At 43.9% G+C, this 23776-nt stretch overlaps 1 protein-coding gene across 1 annotated transcript in view; it reads right to left on the reverse strand.

Moving 5' to 3' along the window:
• Positions 1–15827, reverse strand: part of IQGAP1 (IQ motif containing GTPase activating protein 1) — a 75061-nt gene extending 59234 nt beyond the window's left edge. Inside the window, exons 1-2 of the mRNA XM_024561901.3 lie at positions 15666–15827; positions 13803–13902 (exon numbers count right to left, since the gene is read on the reverse strand). Coding sequence (XP_024417669.1) covers positions 13803–13902; positions 15666–15720 — 155 coding nt within the window. The 5' untranslated portion in view covers positions 15721–15827. The remainder of the gene's footprint in view (positions 1–13802; positions 13903–15665) is intronic.
• Between the last annotated feature and the right edge of the window lie 7949 nt (positions 15828–23776).

The raw sequence follows: 23776 nt of genomic DNA on the forward strand, positions 1-23776 counted from the left end.
CCTCTGATGCTGAGTAACTTCTCAAGCGGACCCGCGTCGTCTGCCCAATCACTCTGTAAGGCCCCTAAAGGCGGGACTGGGCCACACTTTCGTACTTTGGCATCTTCTCCAGTTCCACCAGAAAGTCTTCAACAGTGGAGGAGCTCAACACTGGTTTTTACCTGTTTTATTTCATTGAAAGTGTTTTCTCCAACCTTTTTGGCCATGTCAGGAAAGAGAGAGAGAGAAAGAGGGAGAGGGAGATGAGAGGGAGGAGGGGAGAGAGAGAGAAAGAGCAATGGAATATCATCAAACCATTCATAATACTTTATAAGGACAACACAGGAAATGAAAATAAAAATTGTTTGAAGTAACATGAGTAAGTACTGAGGTTAGAACATAATCTTCCATTAACTATTATACAGTCTATGCTTGAAAATCTGCAACATGGGTTTTGCAAAGCAAATTCCCTTTTGCAAAGGGAATTTTTTATTTTAGGAATTTCTTATTGTTATAAAGTTCTTCCTCATATTATGCACATTTCCGCTGCCTAGCTCTGTTCCTCTGACACCACACATGATAAACTGAGGCCCTCTCTTCCAGGTTCCAGGAGTTTTTTTAATAATGTAGGCACTGTGTTAACAGTTGAATGAACTCTTATACCGGACGATGGCTTCAACTGAGATTCTATGTTTCTGCGTTCCCTCTCAATCTCGTTTCCGTATTACGTAATCCCAGTCCTTTCAATCACCCCACTTCCGTCAGAATGTACAGACCCTTGCTGACCCTGGGCATGCTCTGGTGCTGCGGCCATAGCCAACCCAACTGGTGGGCCAGCCCCACTGGCTGGGAGCAGCCCCACAGGCTCTGTGTTGAAAGTGCCTGCCGTGGGAGTGTGAGATTCCCACGGCACACCTCCCCTCCCTGCTCCAGATGATCGAGGTCCCTTTTAAAGCATGGCCTCCAGCTGAAGACAACATCAGGGGCCTCTGATCAGCCCACAGGACAAGGGAAGCATCTCTTCCTTTGTTGCATTCTCCGCATTTGTACTGAGGAGTGAACACACGCACATCGCAGATTTGCTTCATTGTCTTTTAAGTTCCCGCTAATCTTACTTCTTGAGGAACCATCCCTCAACGACAGTCCAAGCCTGGGTTGGATCAATACATCACTGATGCGTCCTTACATCCCACTAAAAATGCTTTATGTGGAACAGGCCCCACAGAGCTTCCTTTGAATTAAAAGCCTAGTAGCTCCTTTTTCTATCGAGATAAAATTCATATAACGGAAATTCGCCATTTTTAACCATTTTAAAGTATGAAATTCATTTATTTTCAGTATCTGCACAATGACATGCTGCCACCACAAGTCTCTAACTCCCAGGAATTTTCACACCGCCCCCCCCCCCCCAGCAGTCAGTTCCCATCCAGCAGCTCTTTTTGAATACAGTTTATTCGGCTGGTGACAAATCTTAATTACATGGCACTCTAGCCCGCTGGGTGTATGCAAAAGTATCATAGGACATACTTTCACGGGCCTTACTGAAATCTAGACCTGAGACTCCAGCGCTTCTCTAACTCACCCATCTGGCCACCCTGTCCAAAGGAAACGATGCCAACGTGGCAGGGCCTTCGCAGGGAGTCCCGCTTGGCTCCGAAGCATCACTTCTCACAAGGGCCCATAAGAAATCCACTTAATAACATGCAATGAAATGTTCCCAGAGACCGACCAGTTCACTAGACTATAGAATCTGCGATTATCTTCTTTTCCTTTTTAATAATAGGTACATTTGCACTCACTTTAAATATATATATATATATCCCTGTTCTTCACCATGACGTTAAGATTTGGCAACAGTTCAGCAATCATACCCATCCAATTACTACAATAATGGCTTTCATTTAAGCTCTACAAGCCAAGAACATGAGAACCCAATGGCGAATGGAAAGGAACTACAGATAAAACATAAAACAGTTGAGAATTGAACAGGAACATGTCCCACATTCTTACTTGAAACAGTCCCTGAAATCCATTATTCTGACGAAGAAGAATGTTTCCCAAACCAGTGTGCCCTGGAACACCAGTACTAGGGAAGACGATCTGGGAGAAGAGTCGGACAGGATATGAGGTTTGCGGAGTATCGATTACACTCCCGTCATCCTCAGAGACTCAGAACTTACAGCCTATAATAAAGAATCTAAATAATCCGTCAGTGAAGCAATCTGCTTAACTCAATTTAATCCAGTATTTCTGATACCTGTTTGACCACTAAACTCTTTCTTCCTTTCAAGTCAAGCACTCATTAATAGAATAAGCCTCAAAAACACTGATGCAGAAAGTCAGCCACGCAGTTTTCAAATCCCAAGCTGCACGTACCCTCCTTTAACAAAAAGAGTAAGTTGTGTTAGTAGTGAGTGCTGTTCCTCTCTTCACAGTACACGCATCAAAGCGGTTAATCTAACACCTGTTCTCTCAGCGCCAACTTCACTGCATATTATTAATCTTTGCAACATCACAACACATCTTACTTGAAAGCATTCTGAAAAATTCTAGCCAATTTCTCTAAAAGGAAATTTAAGCCATATGTTACAAAAATCTCCAGAGTTGAAACGGCCTTGTTCTGGAAAAAAAAAAAAATTAAGGTCTCATTGGATAGACTACAGAGTATGGCGAGCTCCAGAGCATGTTCACAGGACAACCGCTGCTAACGTCCAATATTTAAGATGCTCTCCAGGCCTGGCTGGGTGGCTTAGGTGGTTAGAGTGTCGTCTGAATGCACCAAGGTTACGGGTTGGATGCCTGGTCAGGGCACTTACAAGAATCAACCAACGAATGCATAAACAAGTGGAACAACAAATTGATGTTTCTCTCTCTCTCTCTCTCAAATCAATAAAAATAAATAAGGTATCCAAATATTATTGAGATAAAAAAATAAAGTAGAATCTCTACCTCATTCCTCACACCAACATAAATTCCAAATGGATCAAAGGGTCAAATGTTAAAACTCTTTATATAGTAAAAACACCAGAAGTACAGGGGAATGTTTTTGTAAAATCTCAGTATAGATTAGAACTCTCTAAAAGTAGCATAAAGTCCAAAAGCTAAAAATATAAAATATGTTTTAAAACTCTAAGCAATTTTGAATACTTTAAAGTCAAAAGTTACAGAACAAACTGGGGTAACTGTCTCACACATACGGCATCCAAAGGGTCGATCTCCATAGAGAAAGACCTCTTTCAAGTCAACGAGGAAAGACCAAAAGCCCATAGGAAAATGAGCACAGGATTCTGCCAAAACTGACAGAAAGGGAAATACAGATGGCTTTTAATCACATGCAAAGATGCTCAGCTTCACTCAAAATTAAATAACCTAAAAATAAAGCTATAACAAAAAACTATTTTCACCTATGAAATTCACAATTAAAAAAAAAAAAAAACCCAAAGCCAGATTCTCCGATTGATGACATCACGGAGAAAGCAGCGCTCGTGTATTACTGAGGGACATGTCAACTAGCACTACTACCCACGCAGACTGCAAACTGGCCACAGTTATCAACACCAGATGCACAGATTCCCTTTGACTTGGAAATTCCACTTGTAGAAATTGACCCTGCAAGAACGCTCTCAAGTGCAAGTACAAAGTTGCTAGCTACACACTATCCATCAGAGCAAAAGCTGGGGGCGGGGAGAGGATGCAACTGTGAGGAAACAAACGAGGCGCTATGAATGAGGTAAGACAAGGCAGAGTGGACAGAGTGCTACCAGTTCTAACGAGCAAATCAAAGTGACCTGCATGTGTGTGCACGGACCAGCTCCCACAGGGCGCAGACCATGACGGTGGCTGCACCTGGGGCAACTGGGTGGCTGGGACACAGGACTGAGGAGACGGACTTCTCTCACTGTACATCCCAGCACAGCTTCTGCATTAAGTATCAGGCCCATGTATTATCTTATTTTTTTAAATGATTACAAAAAAGTTTTACTTTAAAAAAAATAAAACTACACCCTGGCTAGTGTGGCTCAGTGGACTGAGAGCCAGACTGAAAACCAAAGGGTCGCCAGTTCGATTCCTAGTCGGGGCACATGCCTGGGTTGCGGGCCAGGTCCCCGTAGGAGGCGCTCTGGAAGCAACCACACACTGACATCTTTCTCCCTCTCTAAAAATAAATAAATGAAACCTTAAAAAATAAAAAAATAATAAAAATAAGAAAATTAAGACTAAATCTGCCTAAAAACAGTTTGTGGGAATTCTCAAGTTTTTAAAGAACAAACCCCCAAGTCAAGCCATTGCCGAGCAACTACTTTTCAAAGTATCAATGGTTAAGAAGCACTGTCCAAAGTAATGATGTAACAATATGTCTTCAAGGCAGAAAAACATTTTGTTGTAATAGTCACGCAAGTAAGTTAGGTTACTTTTGCTTCCTTGTACATGTTTTAAAGGTCATCTGAGATGTTATTGCTAATAAAATGATCTACATTGGGAGACTTCCCATTTAAATTTTATTTTTATATAATTTTCTACTTTTTTAAAGATTTTTACTTATTTATTTTTAGAGAGACGGCAAGGGGGAACAAAAAGAGGGGGAGAAACATTGATGTGAGAAACATCCACCACTTGCCTCTTGCCAACCAGAGGACAGAACCCACAGCTCAGGCACGTGCCCTGACTGGGAGTCAAACTGGGGACCTTTCGCTTTGTTGGGCGACGCCCAGGGCTACTGAGCCACACTGGTCAGGGCTCATTTTCCACCTTTAATGATCAGCTTTTCTTTCTTACTTTTTTATGGAACGCTTCACGAATCTGCGTGCCGTCCTCGCGCGGGGCCATGCCGGTCTCCTCTACGTTGTTCCCGTTGCAGCGCGTGCTGCCCACGCAAGCACATTTCCCTCTTTTTACTTTTCTAATTTTGCCCCGTTCTCTCTTTGTATACTTCAATGCCTTCTGTTCAGTTTTTAGGAACACTCATTAATCCTACTCAAGAAAAAGACTTTTAGACTTTTATGTTGCTAATTAATGATCCCTGGCAACAGACTGGTAAGTTCTGCCTTATGGATAAATACCTAGCACAGTAACAGTGTTTCCTTCTACCACAAACGTCTCACAGCTTTTTCTGAAAACCAGCATTCTCTCAGCCACCAAACATCTGTCCTAAGAGAAGCCAAGCCCTGGGCTGGCAGCTGCCTCTCCAGTGCTCCCTTCTGCTTTTCGTTATGATTTCCAATGAGTCAACAGGAAGGTATTCTGAGTAAAGGAGAAATAAAGGCCTTCAGACAGCCTTTCCTCCACCCATAACACGAAAAAACACAGTTCTCGCCAAATGATCCAAGGCAATTTCCAATCCAATTTGCCACTCCTGTCTGCATGAGGTCATTATTCAAAAAAAAAAAAAAATCAGCAATTGGGAAGAAGGAAAGCCTTTCTAAACTGAATCAAAAGCAGATCCCAGGGTATGAAAAGGAAACCGATGTGGAGCTCTCTGGCCTCCGCAGAGTCACTGTGTATAACTACATAACCTCCACTGCATCACTTCCACTCCCAGGGAGACCCACCCGTGAGCAGGAGTTAGGTCAAAAAAGTTAAATATACACATTTATCACAGGCCAATTATCATGTTTCTAGACACCTATAAAAACCACATAACTGAGATACTGTGTTTTACAGTATTTCTTATAAGCATGGATGCACAAATCTTTCACCTATCAACAAATACTGAACAGCTACTCGGGCAGGTCTATCACTGTCTTCAGCTCTGCAGGGAGGAAAAAAAGTGTAAGACAGAGTCCAACAGTCTACATACAGACACACACAAAAATACACGAAAACCGAGACTTGCCCTCATGCAGTCGGAGGGGCAGGGGAAAGCCCGTCTGGGCCGGCAGAGGGACAGTACCAGCCGCTGGTGTCAGCCAGGCCTGGGCCGGAGTTCCACCGACAGCTGTCTGACCACAGACAAGTGATACTAACTCCTATTTTCCCTCTTTGAAATAAAAACACCTGCCTCACAGCGAGGTATGTAAAGCACTACAGCATCGTTCTGTGTAATCACTGGTAGCTGGGGCTGCTGTCACTAGCATTTTCACAGAAGCAGCAGCAGTAGGGCGGAGGGCTTGGGAGTCCTCGCCAAGCCTGAGATCTGCACCCACCACTGACTACATGGGCGAGTCCAGCTCCCTGAGCTTTGCTTTCTTTTCTGCTAAATGTAGGTGAGAATAAGCCCCTCCTGGGGGCTTCCAGAATAGCTACCGAGACAATGCATATAAAGCGCTTAGCCCTGTGCCTAGCACATAGTAAGTGCTCAATAAATGGTACCGATGATGGCAGACGGGGACATTTGATGCGGGGGCAAATGGCAGGGTTGGGTTTTGGGGTTTGGAGGGGCTTTTTTGGCATCCTTGTAGCTGTTGCAAAGGTACTTGAAGAATTAGGGTTTCTAAAATAAAATACCTGCCCTGGCTGGTGTGGCTCAGTGATTGAGCACCAGCCTCCAAACTGAGGGGTTGCCCGTTTGGTTCTGGGTCAGGGCACATGCCTGGGTTGCAAGCCAGGTCCCCAGTTGGGTGTGCAAGAGGCAACAGATCTATGTATCTCTTCCACATGAATGTTTCTCTCCCTCTCCTTCTCCCTCCCTTTCCCTCTCTCTAAAAGTAAATACAGACAAATCTTTAAAATAAAATGCCGTATTGAAAAATAACAAATTAATTTTTCCCAACATAGATTTATCAGCAAAAAATTTCTTTAAAACATTCAAGCTTAAGCAAGTAAACTCTTTAAAATAAACCATTAACCAGATCTTTCATTTGTATGTTTAACATTCTTTGATTCGCATGCTGGAAAGGCACAGGTGTCAAGCAGGTTACCAAGAGCTCTTCCAGGAGAAAAATCAAGAAGCAGCGTCCTGACTTGGGCAGGTAGGCAAGGGCACCTCTGCAGAAGTAGCACTTCACTCAGCTTCCTCAATGATAGTCTCCTGGCAACCAAGTCACACATTAAACAAACAGCCCCAGTACTGTGAATCACTTCCGGACTGTCTCCCTCTGCCTGCCAGCCTTTCTTACAAATACTTCCTGTGAACGGGTTTCTTTAGCAGCCCCAACTGGAAGCCACCAGGGGCCCATCGAAATACCACAGGGCTTAAAAATGTTCAACAGTTCCTGCTACCAACAGGTATCCCCGAATTGCTTAACTGTGAAGCAGAAGGAATTTTGCAGAAATCAGAGAGACAGGGCACCATGCAAAGCCATAAAATTAAGTCCCTAGAACATGCCAACTTAGGCCCTAAAATATATTTTTCACTCTGTTTTCACATGCATAATTGTTGCTCTGACCCCTAAGGACAAAAGAATTACATCTATGCTAAATTAGCTCAGATTAATGGCTCACTTAGTCTAATCAGACTTTCCCCACCTCGACAGGTAGACAAATCATGCACTCAAGCTGGCCAGTTAACACTGTTCCCAGGGGTCCCACTGACTCCAAGACTTACTGAAAATATGGGGAGTTGGTCAAGTATTAAACCCAATTCTCCCGGCTACCAGCTCCTTTTTTCCACCTGAAAAGGACCGTATATGTGTCACACTATTCTTCATGAGCTAATCACAGATCACTTAATCTATTATCAAGAGTAGAGAGGGGGGAAAAGTTAATAGTTAATAGTCCAAAATGAAAACTGCAGTAGGACAAATCAACCAGCATAAACAGAACCAGTGAAAAAGATCAAGAGAGAAGAAAATTAAGTCAGTAAAGCTGAAGATGTATGTGAGACACCTGAATGCTGATTTAACTAAGATTAAAAAAAAAAAATGAGGAACAGCCATAAAACAGACTGTGCTGATCTGACCTAAGAACAGGCAGAACTAATGAATCAGAACCAATTAATTATTCAAGGTGTAGCAGACAAGTTCTTAGAGCTAAAATAAACAGAAAAGATACTATATATAATTTGGGGAAACCTCAAGAAATGAGAATTGTACAAGTTTCAAATCATGAAAAAGTATAAAAAGAAGCAACTTGCCATGGAGCTAAAAACAAGCTAGGTTCACATGTTATTTCTCAATAACGACAGTAAGAAAATGAAGTGATACAGGCATTTTCTCTAGAAAGATGAAGCACAGTGCACCGTAACTAACCAAAGCATCCAGAAGTAGAACTGGATATAACTTGCCGTCTGAGGAGGCAGACATCAACTGCTCATAGGTAGTAATAACATTGTTCTTAAATGATATCAGAATAATTTACAAATACCATGAGAATTAAAGACTTAGATTCTTAAAAAAAATTAAATCACTATATCCAGGAAAAGGTAACAGCAAATAAAACTTCAAAATTTAGCAAATCTTTACAGAAAATAAACTATCTACACTTTGAATTTATAGAAGAAATTATAAACAGAAAGATTAACATTTAAACACCAATAAACTTTAAAAAACTATAGAGTGAATAAAAGCATAAAATGGAAAATGAAGGGAAAATATTTGTAGCAAATATGACTGAAGGTTGCCATTCATATTCCTTTTTTAAACTGAGGTATTCGTGATATTTAGCATTATATTAGTTTCATGGGTACAACATGATTCAATATTTGTATGTCCTGCAAACCAATCACCACAGTAAGTCAAGTTAACATGTGTCCCCACACATGGTTACAAATAAAAAATTTTGATGAGGACTTTTAAGATATACTGTCTTTGCAACTTTCCAATGTGCAATCCAGTGTCATTAACTGCAGGACATCCGCACTGTAAGAGCACTCACGAAGGCTACATCAGGACCCGGAGAGCAGAGACAGACAACCATCCACAATTTGCAAGCTAAATAAAACTGGTAAACAAATATGTGGGGAAATATTGAACCTTTCCAGCAATCAAAGCAGTATAGCATTAAACTGGAATAAATAAATTATGAACATTATGTTCCCACTGGAAACGGTCATTAAAATGACACTTTAGCAATGTTAAAAACCTGAATTTCTGATTACAGCAATCTAAAAATTATGTACTTAGATAGTTTTTCCCTTTTCTTAATTCCTTTTTTCTTTATTATAAAATTCATAATCGGCCCTGGCTGGGTAGCTCAGTGGGTTAGAGAATCATCCCAACACACCAAGGTTGCAGGTTGGATGCCCAGTCAGGCCACATACAAGAATCAACCAATGAAGGCAGAGATGAGTGGAACAACAAAGCAATGTTTCTCTCTCACAAATCCATAAAAAATTTTTTTAAATTTTCATAATCGTTGCACAAAGCATTTTAAATAAACAGAAGGGCATTAAATAAGAAGAGTGGGTCACACCGTCCACCCACACTGTACACCCTAGAGGCAGTCTCTCTCTGTGGCATTTCCTTTTTAAGACAAAAGCCTTAGAGTCTGAAGTGAAAACACAAGGGCTACCAACCTTCAGGACCTTGAAAGTGCCCAGAAAATTGCCCAGAAAAGTTTATTAACACGTCATCATCTTGATAGTAAATCAGCTTTTGCCCTCAAGGACCAGGATAAAGAACACATTCATTGAATGACTACTGTATTGTAGACACCGGGTCAGGCAACTCCTCACAGCAACTCCTAAAATGCATAGTGTGTCCATTCTGCAAAGGACAAATTTAGACTCACTCCCTGAGGTAAAGTGACTTGCAAAACCAGACTCAGAACTCACACCTGCCAAAACCGAAAGTCCTCATTCTTTTCACGTCACGTATCATTGGAGTCAAGATTTTCAAAGACATTTTCATCAGACTTTTTCAAGTTCTCCTTTACTTAATTATTAGCATTATGGGATTAGAGTCATATGACTTTTGTTAGTAATAATGATAGCTACTAACTAGCTAGCTGACTGCTAATGTTTACCAGATTACTGTCCACAATTTGTAAGTGTAAATTTTGCTATCTGTTACTAAGGGTAAACAAAGCTTTTGGGGGCGGCACTAGGAACTAACTTCTTCCCATCTGTAACATTGTTACTGCGGGAAAGTGCTCTTGGTTTGAATCACTTTATAACAAATACACTTTTACAGGCAACCCACTTCTTACCAAGGAGTCTGTCTAAGGCAGTTGCACTAAGTTTCAAAAAAGAGAATAGAGGTTTTTATTTCTGTCACCATTGCAAGAGTTAAGAATAATCCCACCCCACACTTCCTCCTTCGCCAATTATGAATGCACCGATGCATCCAGCTGGCTGTCCCAACGTGCCACTAAGTAGCCAAGTGCCATGTAGCCCCTTAATCACACTGGGTCTCCCCAGACAATTAAAGTAGTTCTCTCATCTATAAAAAGAACTTGAGTCACCTCCTAAAAATGATCCCCCTCAATGTTTAAGTGATATTCCTCCACTGGAAAATTCTAGAAGTTGCTGGGCAAGCTTCCTAGTCACCTCACCTATCCATTTTATTTTCTCGCCTCTTCAGTGTCTTTAACTCCCATTTCCAGGATCACAGTGGGCCAGCCTGGATCTGTTCAGATGCCCCGGGAACTGTGGCCCCACTTGGACAGGAGATCTGAAGAGCCCATCCGGGAGAATGTTCCATGCCAACAACAAGGACATGTGCACAAAAGAGAATTTGTTCTTAAGACCTGATTTCTTTCCAAGACTCTTTTTCAACTCCCCTAAATTACAGAAGCTAAAGTGCTTCTATTCAGTGCTAAGCTCTTGTTAACGCTGTGTAGATTCTGACAGTCACTAGCCAGTCACAGCCCTTCCTTGCCCTTCTACAAGGGAGGGCGTGCCCTGCCCCTGGCACTGGGGTTTGGAGACTGAGCAGGAGGAAGGTGGCCCACGACAGGCTAACTGGGAGAGTGCAGGAATCAACCTGCTTCCTGCGCCCCATAACCTAACAGAGTTCAATCCCGCCTCCAGTACTACTCTCCTTCCCTTTAGGTTGCCCTACCTGATATATGCCCTTCCTTGGTTTTTGTCACCTGATCTATTTTTTTCTGATTTAGTACTTCTGCCTGTGCAAGAATATCTGCTATACCTCATGTATTTAAATCTTGCCTTCTTCATTCGAGTGAAAATGCCATTCATCGCTATTACTTCTTAACCAAAACAAATGTAAAGCCCATTTAGAATAGGCAAAAGATAAAAGCAAGCCCATATTTAAGCACAAACAAGTAATTTAAGATGTCTCCCTTTATAAAGTCCTTGATCTGCTCTGTAGCTCTTAGCAAACAGCCATATATCCTTAGATGGTATTTCATTAGAGCAGCAACTTATTTTCCACATTGAAGCTACTCTCCAAACGGTAAAGGAAAGCAGAAACTCCGTATTTTCTATTTCCCAACCACTCCCAGTGCACGCATTTAAGGAATCTCTCCTAAATTTTCCCAGTTAACTTTCTGGGGAAATACCCACACCCACAACACGCTCTCATGTGTCTACACACTTACACATACTGTCTCCACACATTCCCACTCACTCTCTGCACACTCTCCTCTTCCTACTGAAGAGCTCTGTCACAGGTACAGGAGAAAACAGAGTGTCCTAAGCAACACAATGGGGCCACTGTGCTACAAGGTGGAGCTTTCAGTGGGAGGAGTAGCAGTCTTATAAATAGAACTAAAGTGGGGAAACTTTTCTCCCTGGGATCTCTCAGATCTTTCTTCCTGGCCTTGGAGCTGGTGTAAATTCCAGACCTTGAGCCTCCTCCAATGCAGGAGGGGTGAAGGTCAGAAGGAAACAGGGTGGGGCCAATCCAAAAAGGCAAATCGGGCTTGTGCTGGTGGGGAAAGAAGGTCCCAGCAGCACAGAAGGTACAGCCCAGCTCTGCGAGGTAGGAGACTCCCCGGGAACTGAAGCACCAGGCTCAAGAGGAAGAGCATGTGACCTGTCTGCGCTGCACTTTGAGCACTTTCTTGGGGGTGGCAGCAGCCTCCGCAGCAGGTGGCCCCGAGGGACCCAGTCCTCTTTCCTCAGCATGACATTCCCAGGCTTCTTTTCCTAACCCTGATGAGTTGTAAAATGTAAACAGGTGCTTCCGAAATCAATTTCTAATCAAAGCTTTAAACAAAAAAGATCACCATGTCCAGGTTTTGTATGATTGCCCCAATAAAATTAAGCCAGCACATTTCCACAATGTCAGGCCAGCAGGCAGAGTATACCAGGGCAAATATGCCACTATTACATCCTCCCTTATAATCAAAGCATAAAAAATAAATACTATCACAAATGTCTCATTGGGTTAGTCACCTCGTAAGTATGCAAAAACACCCAACTGAAAAACATTCTAGGGGCTCGTGGCCCCCTGGGTGGGTTTTAAAGGAAATGGGCACCTCCCCAGACTGGAAAAGACACCTGACAAATGAAATACCTTGCTAGGGCAGCAACTGAAAAAGAAATGTGATTATAAAAGCATCATTTTATTCAGGCTATAATATCCCAGCATCGAAATGAGATGGTTGAACTAGATTAGTGGTGGCAAGAGCGTGTCAGCCAAGATACCCTCTGTAGCAAGGGAAGTTCCCTGCAGAAACCCAATATTAAAACAGAAGCAGAATGGGGTGGGGTGGAGGGATGGGGAGAAAAGGCATACAACTGTAATTGAATAACAATAAAAATTAAAAAAAAAAAAAAACAGAAGTAGAACTGCTCGGGATGAGGGAAGGAAGGTGAGCTGAGGCTCCCCCTGCTCATCTCTGAGGCTTCACAGAGCACAGACTGGTCTCTCAGACCAGTTGCATCTTCAAATTCCTTGATGTTCCGAAACTAGATCTTGTCCAGAATTGAAGGAGCAGAGGACTTCATATTTTTGTTCAAGGGGCCCTTACAACCTTTGTATAAGAACCAGCTGCTTCTATAATAACATATCTGTCTGCTGCCTAACCCTCCATTTAGAACAACAGTTGTCCCCACCTAAATCATCGCTAATCCCACCTCACCCCTCCCCCAGTCTCCTGAAAGGGCTTCAAGCCCAGAAAACCCTGGATGCGGGAGGACAAGGAGTCAGTGGTAGCCCCAGGGACAGGAAGAAGGGGAATGGAACCAGGGAGGGGCACAGCGGGAACTCCACTGTGTCTTCTTGAGAGGAAAGGGAAAGATCTGAAGGGCTAAAGTTCCTCCTGAAATACACGGATGTGTACTGTATTGTTCTTAAACTTTCCTGTAGCATTTTAATATTTTGAGAATTTTTTTCAAAACTTGTTTATCAGTAACATTTAAAACCTCCATGATTTTTATTAGACTGTGGATCACAGATACCTTTCATTTTCCCTCGCTGGCCTTTCCCACCAAAGTTCACTTATGGGAAACCCGATCTGTAATTTAGTACATCTATCTCCCCTGGGCCATTCGGGAATACAGAATCAGAACAACAGAAATGAACACGGCACATCGACACTCTAAGCCCGCAAGGTCTTCACACATCTGAAAAAGGAAAAGAGCAGCTACACACTCACTTCACAGGGAATGCAGAGGACACTGCCTTGCGAAGCTGTCTCTGAATACTGCCAAATGGGTGGACCCATACCCGCTGCACTTCCAAGGAGAGAAGGAGCCCAGTTCATATATAAATCAAAACCAGTGAAACATTAAAAGCAAGAACTTTAAACTCTAAAAATGTTATTTCTTGCCCATAGCTGGTAGTGCCCTAAACATGCAGCATAAAGCAGAACACAAATGCAGACATGTCTCAGTACACAGAAATGACCATCAGGGTCTCAAGAATAAAGTGCCATCACGATTACCTGCTCCCATGAGTAAACACCCTACCCACACTCATTCCTTCAAATCCCCAGCTTCCCTCAGGCACATCTACAACCTACTCAGAGAGACCTCCATCAGTATTCATGCCGCATGGGCCCCCTTCATCCAATCTCCTTCCCAGACCACCGACCATTACCTCTTTGCTTCTTCCAAATGACAGAGGTATTCGTAAGCCACATTCTGACGTCTCCTTTCATCCATCTCCTCTGCAGTGAGTCTCTCATTATCCAGGACAGCTAAAAGTTGGAAGATTGTGAACAAGAGATTCTGTCACCTTTCTGAGCAATACGAGACATCGAATTCCTGCTTTGCACCTAAGAGTCAGGGTGATCTGCAGGTGTGTGGCTAGCCAGGACTGAAAGGACTTCCCTAAAACAGGAACTATGGGGTTTCAGCCATGCCCGTCTCACCTTTTTTTTTTTTTTTTTTTGAAGTATGATAACATGAATATGTACTATATTTTAGCTTAGCTTGAAAAATAATGACATGAGATTTGGGGCCAAAACTCCATCTGCCAGACTCTTTCTAAATACAGAGCTGATCAGGCTGTGTCCCTCTTTTATTAATAACCAGAGTCAGCAGTCTGTCCAGTCACTGAGAACAAAGTGGCAGGAACTGTGCTACGCATTTTACATGCACTCTCACTGAAGCCCCATAACAATCGTGACTATTAATCACATTTTACAGGTGAGGAAATTGAGGCAGGGTGACCTTAGACCCACAGTGAGTAAGCAAGCGGCGGGGCCTGGATTCACACCTAGGCAGCCCATGTCAAAAGCCTGTGAGCCTGACCTCAAAGCAATTGCCCTCCTGCATGGGCACCCAGGGGATGGAACCGATTCCTAACTCCTTGGGATGGCATTCAAGGCCTTTCCCAATTTAGCTCCAACTACTTTTGGAAACTCTCCTCCCTCCCACCCCCGGGCACTCCACACCGCAATTCCCGGCGCCTTTCTGCCGTCGTTCAACACCGTGGTTCATACTCTCCCCACTTCGAGTCACCTCTCCGGCCCCGCCCTGCCCCACCAAACTTGACCTCATACTTCAAGCCTCTGTTCAAATGTCACTACTGTGGGTCCCCTCTTTCCTCAAGCCTGTCCTCAACCATGGTGCTGTTTGTTTATGCTGAATTTGTTCACACTTCTTTTATCTTTATTGCACCTTATCATCATTGGAGTGTACACCTGTGTGTGTGTGTCTCTCTCTCTCTCATTAAAACGTTCTTTGAAGGAAGGGCCTGGTCTTACTCACTTTTAATTTCACAGACGTGACACACCACCACTAATATAACTGTTGATGAGTGAAATTACCCTGAAAACACAACATTACTCCCAGAATATAAAAGAAATCGAAAACCTCAAGACTTCCAAGGACTCTCCTTCGGCCAGTACTAACTACACTGCCTGCACTTCAATGACGTCCCAGGGACAGCTACAGAAATGAGGAAGTCAGAGGGGTTTTCTGTTTGTTTTTTGGAATTTTTTTTTGCTGTTTTAGTTTTTATTTCTGAAATCCTGTCGAGGGAACTGAGACGGAAAAAGCTGAAGTGACTTGCCCAAGGCCGGGGAGGTCTGGACCCAGGGTCTCCCCCACCAGCAGCACAAGGGCAGCAGCTACCCTCCGAGAACGAGCGGAGCCCTCGCCTCGGGTCCCGGGACACGCCCTGCACGGTCCTCCTGCCACCTCACCCTAGGCCGGCCCCCTCAATCACGGCCGAGCTGGGCGGTGGGCGGCGCTGGGCGAGGCTCTCCAGCAGCAGCGCCCCGGCTAAAGCGTGGAGACCTCCTGGGTCCCCCTCGCCGCCTCGGAGACCGAGGGACGCGGGCTGGGAGCCTCGCCGCCCGCCACCCCTCCCGCCCACCGCCGCGGCTCTTCCGGGTCCGCGCGGCCCACAGCCGCCCTGCCCCACCCGCCCTGCCGACCCCCTCCCGGGAAAACGGCGCCTAGGAAGCAGAGAACCCAGCCCCGAAACCCCCGCGCTGCAGATCCCCGCACTCACAGCCATAGTGCGGCCGGGACACGCCCAGCCCGTCAACCTCGTCCGTGGCGGACATGGCGGCTGAGCCCAGGTCTCTGCAGAGGAAGCGGTGAGACCTTAGACGCGCGGGCGACGGAGGTGCCGCTCCTACAGAGTGCGCGGGCTGTCCGGGTCCCGAAGGCCCCGCCCAGTGGCCCCGCCCCGGCGGCCCCACCCTGCTGCGCAGATGGGAGCGGGCGGAAGGGGGCGGAGCCCGAACAGGCTTGTCCCGCCCCCAGCCCCGCCCCCCGAGCTCGCTAGGCAGCTTGGCACCGACTGGAGGCGGAAGAAAGGAGGCGGGGCCAGCGGCCAGTCCAGCTAGCGAACACCTCCTCAGGCAAGGAAGGCCCAGAAGCCTTAACCTTTCCGGCTCCCCCCTCATCCTCTCCTCGGACAAAAAGGTCGCCATTGTCAGCCGCCTGAAATAAAACCCGTGGACTCCTTCCCCTGCCTGCCGAGCTAAACTCTGCACCAAAGGGCTCAAGGAGGGCGTCCTTCGAAGTGGGTCAGGGTGTTCTTATTGGACGCCAGCAGGACCCACACTGTCATAAGGGACCGCAAAGTCTGGCAGTGTGGCCTCAGCTCTCTCCTAGATTCACCAGCAGTCGCCGGATTGGAACCTCTCGACCCTCCTAATATTTCAGAAGTGGATGCTAAAGCAGGAGATGTGTTTGTCCAAACGTCCTTCCATTAGATTCCCTTTCACTGGTCTTTGCAAGTTCTTTTTAGGGGAGACTCTGCCCCTTTGGGGCCTCTTCCCCTTGCACCTTGTCCGCTGCCCTTAAAATAATTGGCATTTGACAGAATTCTGTCCTCAGCCCTCTTCCGTTTCTTTCTTTGTGCACTCTTTCTTAGTAACTTTATCCACGCTCACCTTAAAGTGGTGAAGGGCCCTAAATACATCTCCAGACTAGACCCTCTAGAAGAAGTCCCCACTCAGCATTTTCAGCTGTGTAATGGGCATTTTCACCCATGAATCCCGCGCATACTTCAAATTTAACGTGCCCAGAGCTGACCCTGCTCCTGCTATAGCCTCTATATTTTACCCATCACTTTTCAGAAACTTTTAAGAATTTTGGGTCCCATTCACAAACTGAGTTAATTCAACATCTTCAAACATTTAAAGTCATGCCTATAAACTTACTAGATTTTCTTCTTAGTTTCTTCAATTGTCCGACCTAGAAACTTTTCAATGCTTAGTAACCCTTATAAATCAGATAAACTTACAAATACAGTGAATCTAAGTTCTCTTCGTCGGCCCAGTTCCATGTGTAAGCTTAGTAAGATTTCAACTCGAAATCTTAAGTCTAAAACTAACTCAAATATACATTTAAAATAAGAATTTTAAGGTTGTCACTCTTAATAAGCCAATTTTCTAATCATTGCAAGTGCATAAAGTGTGAAATATGAACATATTTCTTCTTAACCTCCATATATTAATCCCATCGTTCTTACCCCATTCACCCCTCCTGTACTTAATCTTAAAGAGTCTCTAAGTCAAAAGACACTAAACTGCTAAGGAAGCTTCCAACGTAATGAACTAAGGTTATTTTTTGTTACAGGTTTGTACAGACATAAGTCCTGCAGCTGCGGACTTGCAGAGCCATCCTTCTCGCTGTGCCAAATGTCATTTTGAGCCCCTTTTTATATTATGTCAGCTACTTCAAAACTCTCTCATCTGACCACTCTTAGAAATCTGCAAGTCCTACCTACCCAGTTTATCTTTGGTTTTATTTTATATTTCTTGCCTTTTAAGATATGTACAAATGTTTTTATTTTAATTCTAAAGATCTTTATAATAGTGCATGCTATCCAAATAAGTAAATATATTTTCTCTCAGACGGTAAAGGTTATGAACCTAATGGACTGTTGCATTCTTGCTTATTCCTAGGAGTCTACGGTTCTAACTGGTATTTGAATCAACATCCCATTGAGTTCCAGATATCTCCCATAGCTTTATCTGGTGGCCACAAATTGAGTCATTCTTCACAACTATAACAAGTAAATGTATAGAGTTTTCACTAGAGTAATACTTTTGTAGACTAATAGTTTAGTTTTTACTAGACTATAGTTTTGTATCTATCTTCTTATCTAAGCCTCATAATAAAACCTACAAAGTCAGAAGCCTCATTATCTCCAATTTACAGATGAGACCATAGAACACTAAATAATTCAACCGAAGCCACACAGCAAAAGGCGGAGCTGGCACTCAAACCCCAGTCTGTCTGACAGCAAAGCCCCCACGTCCGGTCAATAACCACATTCAGAGAAATGCACATGAAGACTATAACTGACCACTTACCACTTCTTGCCCGTCAGCGTTGCAACATTTTGTTTTGTTTTTTTAATTAGTACTATTGGCAAAGGGGTGAAAAATCAGTCACTGTCATGTCCTGCTGCTTGGGCTGTCAACTGACTCAGTCTTTCTGAAGTCCACCTTGGCATCACACAGTTCTCCTTCAAACAAGGAATTCCACCTGTTGGCATAGATCATAACAAAATTATTTTTCATCGTGAAAAAAATCAGTGATGAAGATACTCATTGGAAACGTCTTCGATGCCTGTCCCTGGGTTTTTAAATCAGTGACGGCACCTCCACACAGGCGATGATGGAGTATGGTGCTGGCCGGGCGCACTGGGTGCAGAAACAGGGACCCACTCATTTCAGCTCCAAAGGAAAAAGGGCCAGAAGGGAGGCATTTATGATAAATACATACGTGGGCCCAGAGCGGGAGAAAACAGGACTAGTGGAAGATTGAAGGCATGGGTTTGGATCGTCCTGCTGTGTATGGCTGCTTCTCCATGGATCTGCTCTACCCTCCTCTCTTCGACAACCAGCTTCCTCCATTCTAGTTGTTTCTGCTCCCTCACAACTCTAGCTCCTCTTCGTCTTGCTGTGGCCTTAATTCAAGGCCATGGACCCCTTACACCACCAGCTCCACTGAGAATGATCTCAATTGCCCAATTCCGTAACACAGGGTCATATGACCGACACGGCTCATTTTTGCACCCCATGGGCATGTCTGTGACTCAGATACCAGTCTTGGATCAGATACCAATCGGTTAGCTGAGTCAGGAGATGCAGCCGGTGAGGGACAACAAACTGTGAGACAGGCATTATACCCTTCAGTGGGGGGCTGGGTTGGCCAACAATGACCAGTATTTCTAATGTAGTGCCTAAGTAGAAATAATAAATTATGAACTAATGAACGTATTGTGATACCATGGGGTGCTGTAAAAGCGCATAGATACAGATGTGCAAAGGAAAAAAACCTGAAGCACATACGCCAATATATTCACAGTGGTTTCCCAAGCTGAGGAACCTAAAGTGGATTTCTGTGGGATTAGTTTGTTTATTTGCTTCTTTGTATTTACCAAGATTTCTAAAATGAGCTACTCGAAATACTATTTGTCAGCAAGTATAAAGTTAGCAAATATGAAATGAATAAATAAAACTAAATGGAAATAATGAGCTAACTGGTCATTCTGGGAGACAAAATTGATCCATGACCTCAAGAATTTACCAGACTCACGGAATGGAGCGATGTGAATAGGACAGCTTCAGGTAAGCACCGTGATACACATTTCTCTGGGCCTGGGACACCTTTTAGCCTCTTAACTGCCTGGGAAATTCCTAGTCAACTTGCCAGACCCAACTCAAATGTCACCTTCTTCCCCAGGCTGAATGAGTCACTTCCTCATTTATTTTCTAGGAGCACTTTAAAAACCCTATTTCTTCAAAAATAAGTCCAAGTTTTTTTGCATTGTAATACTTCTGAAATCGGGATAGGCCTTACAATCAGTATGAAAGAAACTGGCCAGATACCAGGTAGACGGAAAATCCAACGGAAAAATAACAACTGTCATTGCTTGCAGATGTGTGACTTGAATGAAATTCTCAGTAATGGTCAAAAAACTTTCAAAAAGCTTGTCTCCAACATCGATTTAGAGAAGGGACTAGTAATTCCAGTGATAAGCGTCTGCTGTTGTCTATTAAGTTTTTAAAAACATATGCACCTGATAAGATATTCTTAATGTCCCAAAAGGCTGTTGGCATTTGACGGTGCATCCCACAATCAAAGGTGTCTTCAATTACAGGAAGTGTGTGACCTCATACAACTCTATCGGAGCATTTACCTCATTGAATTACAATCAGCTATTTGCCTGTCCATCTTCTCAGACAGATCATTAACGCCTCACAGACAGAAAAGTGGGTAAATAAACTCAGTGTGAATCATTAACAAATGTAACACCCTTCCTGTTGGATGTTTAAGATTTGCTTCCTATGTATTTTATGTGGAAATTTTCCAGAAGGAAGGATTCCCTAGGACAAACGCTAGCACTTTTGACTGACTTGGTCTCTCGTCTTGAATGAGAAAAGGATAGAGCTTTGGATACCAGCACCTTGTGAAAGAGGCTGGGAAATCAGAGGCCTCCGATCAATGAGCCACATTCCGGGCAGCTTCTCAACATTCAAGAAGATCAAGTGTCAGGGTCCCTGAGGGGTAACTTTTCAGGGGATTGCAGCTATGCTGTGGCAGGCGTAATTCTAAAACGGCTACCCAAGATCCCCAATCCTTGGTCATTCAATCAAACACTAATTCCGGGTACTGTTTTGAAGGGTTCTTGACAATGTAATTAAGGGTACTAATCAGTTGACCTTAAGATAGAGATTACCTGGATAGTCACTTAAGCCCTTTAAAAGCAGAGAGTTTCTGCCCTGGCAGGTGTGGCTCCCTGGGTTGTACGTTGTCCCACAAACCAAAAGTTCCATAGTTCGATTCCCAGTCAGGGCACATGCCTGGGCTGTTAGCCAGGTTCCCGATTGAGGGTGTGCAAGAGGCAACTGATTAATGTTTTTCTCCTTAAAAATAAGTAAAATCTTTAAAAGCAGAGAGTTTTTCTCCAGCTGGTATCAGAACTGTGAATAAAAGAGACTCAAAACACTGGAAGAACTCAATGGGCCATTGCCTGTTTTAAAGATGGTGGGGGCACATGGAAAGGACCTTGAGGGGGTGAGAGCAACCCCTGCATGACAGCCAGCAAAGAAACAGGGACTTCAGTCTATAACAGCAAGGAACTTGATTCTGTCAATGACCTAAATGAGCTCAGAAGCAGCGTCTACCCCAGACCCTCAAGATAACAGCCCAATCCAGTAGCCACGTTGAGTTTCCCCTTGTAAGACGTGAGCAAAGAGTGCGGTTAAGCTTGCCTAGACTGCGGGAGAAAACTAATACATGTGTCCAAGGACATCTGGGTATATGGTGGGGCGGGGTGAGAGGGCTCACAGGTTAAGTGTGGTCAAATACCCTGCTGATAAAACTTTTGCATAAAAAAGAACTGTGACTAGCTGGGTGCCCTGCTCCTCTCAAATAGGACCAACTCCATCCACTCAGTGAGTCCCTTGAGCAGATGTAGCCAGGAATAAAGGGAGTACTCCATCTGCTCTATGAAATCTCCAATCTCATTTCTGTCTGTCCCTTGGCTAAACCCGGGCTAGACACAGAACAAAGCGGGCAACACACAGCACATTACTAACTACAATCCAGGGGGTCTCTGTTAAGCCCTGGTTTTCATCTTTAATGAACTTTAAGTGTTACCTACCACTGTGTAACTCCCCTTTGCTTCTTCACATGAAGAAAACCTACTTTGTCTCGTATTGCAACCATTGAGCTATCCTGGGTCTTTGTGAGCATAGTTCCTGCCAGCTGGTTTGTCTTTAGACGCCTCTTCAACCTCATCATTTTCCTGAAAGGAGCAAAAGTTTTTAAACTATCTATTCATAATTGCAGTCATGTGCCAACTGCTTACCACATTCAAGAATGGGCTAAATTCTCTCTATTGTCTCATTTAATCCTCACCATAGGAAGAAGATAGAATTATCCTCATTTTCTAAATGAGGAAACAGGAACAAAGAGGTTTGGTGTTTTGCTCAAGTCATAAGATGCAGAGTTAGGAGTCAGGCCTAGGGTTTTCTGATTCTGAAATCTCTGGCATCTCACTATTCAACACCCTATCCTAGTCTATAGTTAGCCTACCATCGAGAAGGTGTTCACTGACTTCTTGCACAGGCCAAAGTGCCTCTGAAAACCCTTCAACAAACATGTGTGAACACCTGTGTCTTGGTCTAAAGACCACTGATGACAGAGGCATGAAAGCTGTGGGAGGAAGCCAGGACGTCAGCCCGGAACGAGGATAAGGGATTGGTTTCCGCTCTGGGGTTAGAATAGGCCACAAGGCGCTAATGCAGACTCAAAGTCCCAGACAAAGGAGAAATGGACGGACCCATCAAGAGACACAGTTAGGAACCACGAGCCAGATCTAAGTGGGTAGAAAAGAGAGGCAGATGGGCAACAGAACACCAGATTCCTTCACGAGGCTGGGTCCTGAGCCGCACCTGCACCAGCCGGGCTCCCTCATGGCACGCATTTAAGCACCTGTGGAATGGCAATGCGTTACTAGCAACAATAGCCAACCTGTGCTTAGTACACCAATGACAGATTCAGAGCAGAAGCCGTGCGTAGGAATAAAAAGAAGCCTGTGGCTTCAGGATCCCCAGCAGGTCTCTTAAAGAATCTGATGGGCAGCTAAAACAGGTGGGATCAACCTGCCATCCTGGCTGCAGGGAGACATTTGCAGACTGGGCCCTCATTGTGGACAAAGCCTAGTATCTAGGGCAGAAGGCAGGTCAGACTGGGAGAAGCAGCAGGAAAGGAAAGCTGATGCCCATGTGAGGGTCTTAAATTCTGCATTAAAGAGATTCAATTCTCTTCTGTAGATGATAGGAAACTATTTAAGTCTTTAAAAGCAGGGGAGAGTTATAATTGGACACAACAAAGATTTAAGAAATGTTTGCTTTGCTCTAGGTACTAACAAGGCCATAAAGTTGAATTAAATATAGTCCCTGCCCTCTAGAATAGTACACAAGTGACTTTACAAGATGAAATAAAAAGTGTAATCTAAGATGTGCCATAGAAAAGGTTACAGAGATCCAAAGGGGATCCCATCTGCCTGATGGCAAAGATCCGGAAATATTCCACAGAGGGGGAGGCTTTCAAGGGGCCCTAAAGAATGAGTACTTTATGAACACAGAATTCCCTGAAGAGGTCAGATGAACAACCAACAAGCTTGTAAAAAGCTGTTCACCTTCCCTGACAATCAGAGAGATGCATATTAAAACCACAATGCAATGTCATTCATACCCTCAGATTGGAAAAATTTTGAAGTCTGACAAAACAAAAAGTTGACAGGAAGAATAATTAAGGGAATACCTACTGTGAGAATGGAAATCAGTACCATGACTTGGGAGAAGAATTTGGCACTAGGTAGTTAAAGATGCACTTGCCCTGGCTGGTGTGGCTCAGTGGATTGAGCTCTGGCCTGGGAACCAAAGGATCACCGGTTCCCTTCCCAGTCAGGGCACATGCCTGGGTCGTGGGCCAGGTCCCCAGTTGGGGGCACACGAGAGGCAACCACACATTGATCTTTCTCTCCCTTTCTTTCTCCCTCCTTTCCCCTCTCTCTAAAAAATAAATATATTTAAAAAATATATTTATAAAAGATGCACTTAACCTGTGACCTCAGCATTCCATTCCTAGGTATATGTACCTAGAGAAACTCCTACACGTGTGCAAACAGACATATCAAAATGTTTGTCGCAGAAATGCCTGTGACAGCAAAACCCAGAAATGATCTAAATGGGCTATCATCAGGAAAACAGATACATTTCACTGAGATTACACAGTGAATATTAAAGCAAAGAAATGAATGAAGTACGCCTACCAACATGGGTGACTCTCACAACTATAATACTGAGGGGGAGTGCAGAATACTTACCTTGATACCCATTCACAGACAGTTTAAACAAGTTTTTGCAAATCAATATTATACATGGCTTAGGGACCTATATCAATATCTCTTTATAAATATGTAGAGAGATAAAGCATAGATAAGCATGAAGGCCTGGGAGTGAGAACCACCGGACTCGGGAGGGTGGAATAAGGGCTGGGAAGGGGCTGCAATTGAGGAAGAATTCACAGGAACCTTTAAGTGTATGAGTAAAATTTACTTTATTTTTTTAAATGAAAGTGGAG

Source organism: Desmodus rotundus, chromosome 10, assembly GCF_022682495.2.
Source record: "Desmodus rotundus isolate HL8 chromosome 10, HLdesRot8A.1, whole genome shotgun sequence".
NCBI classification, from domain to species: Eukaryota; Metazoa; Chordata; class Mammalia; order Chiroptera; family Phyllostomidae; genus Desmodus; species Desmodus rotundus.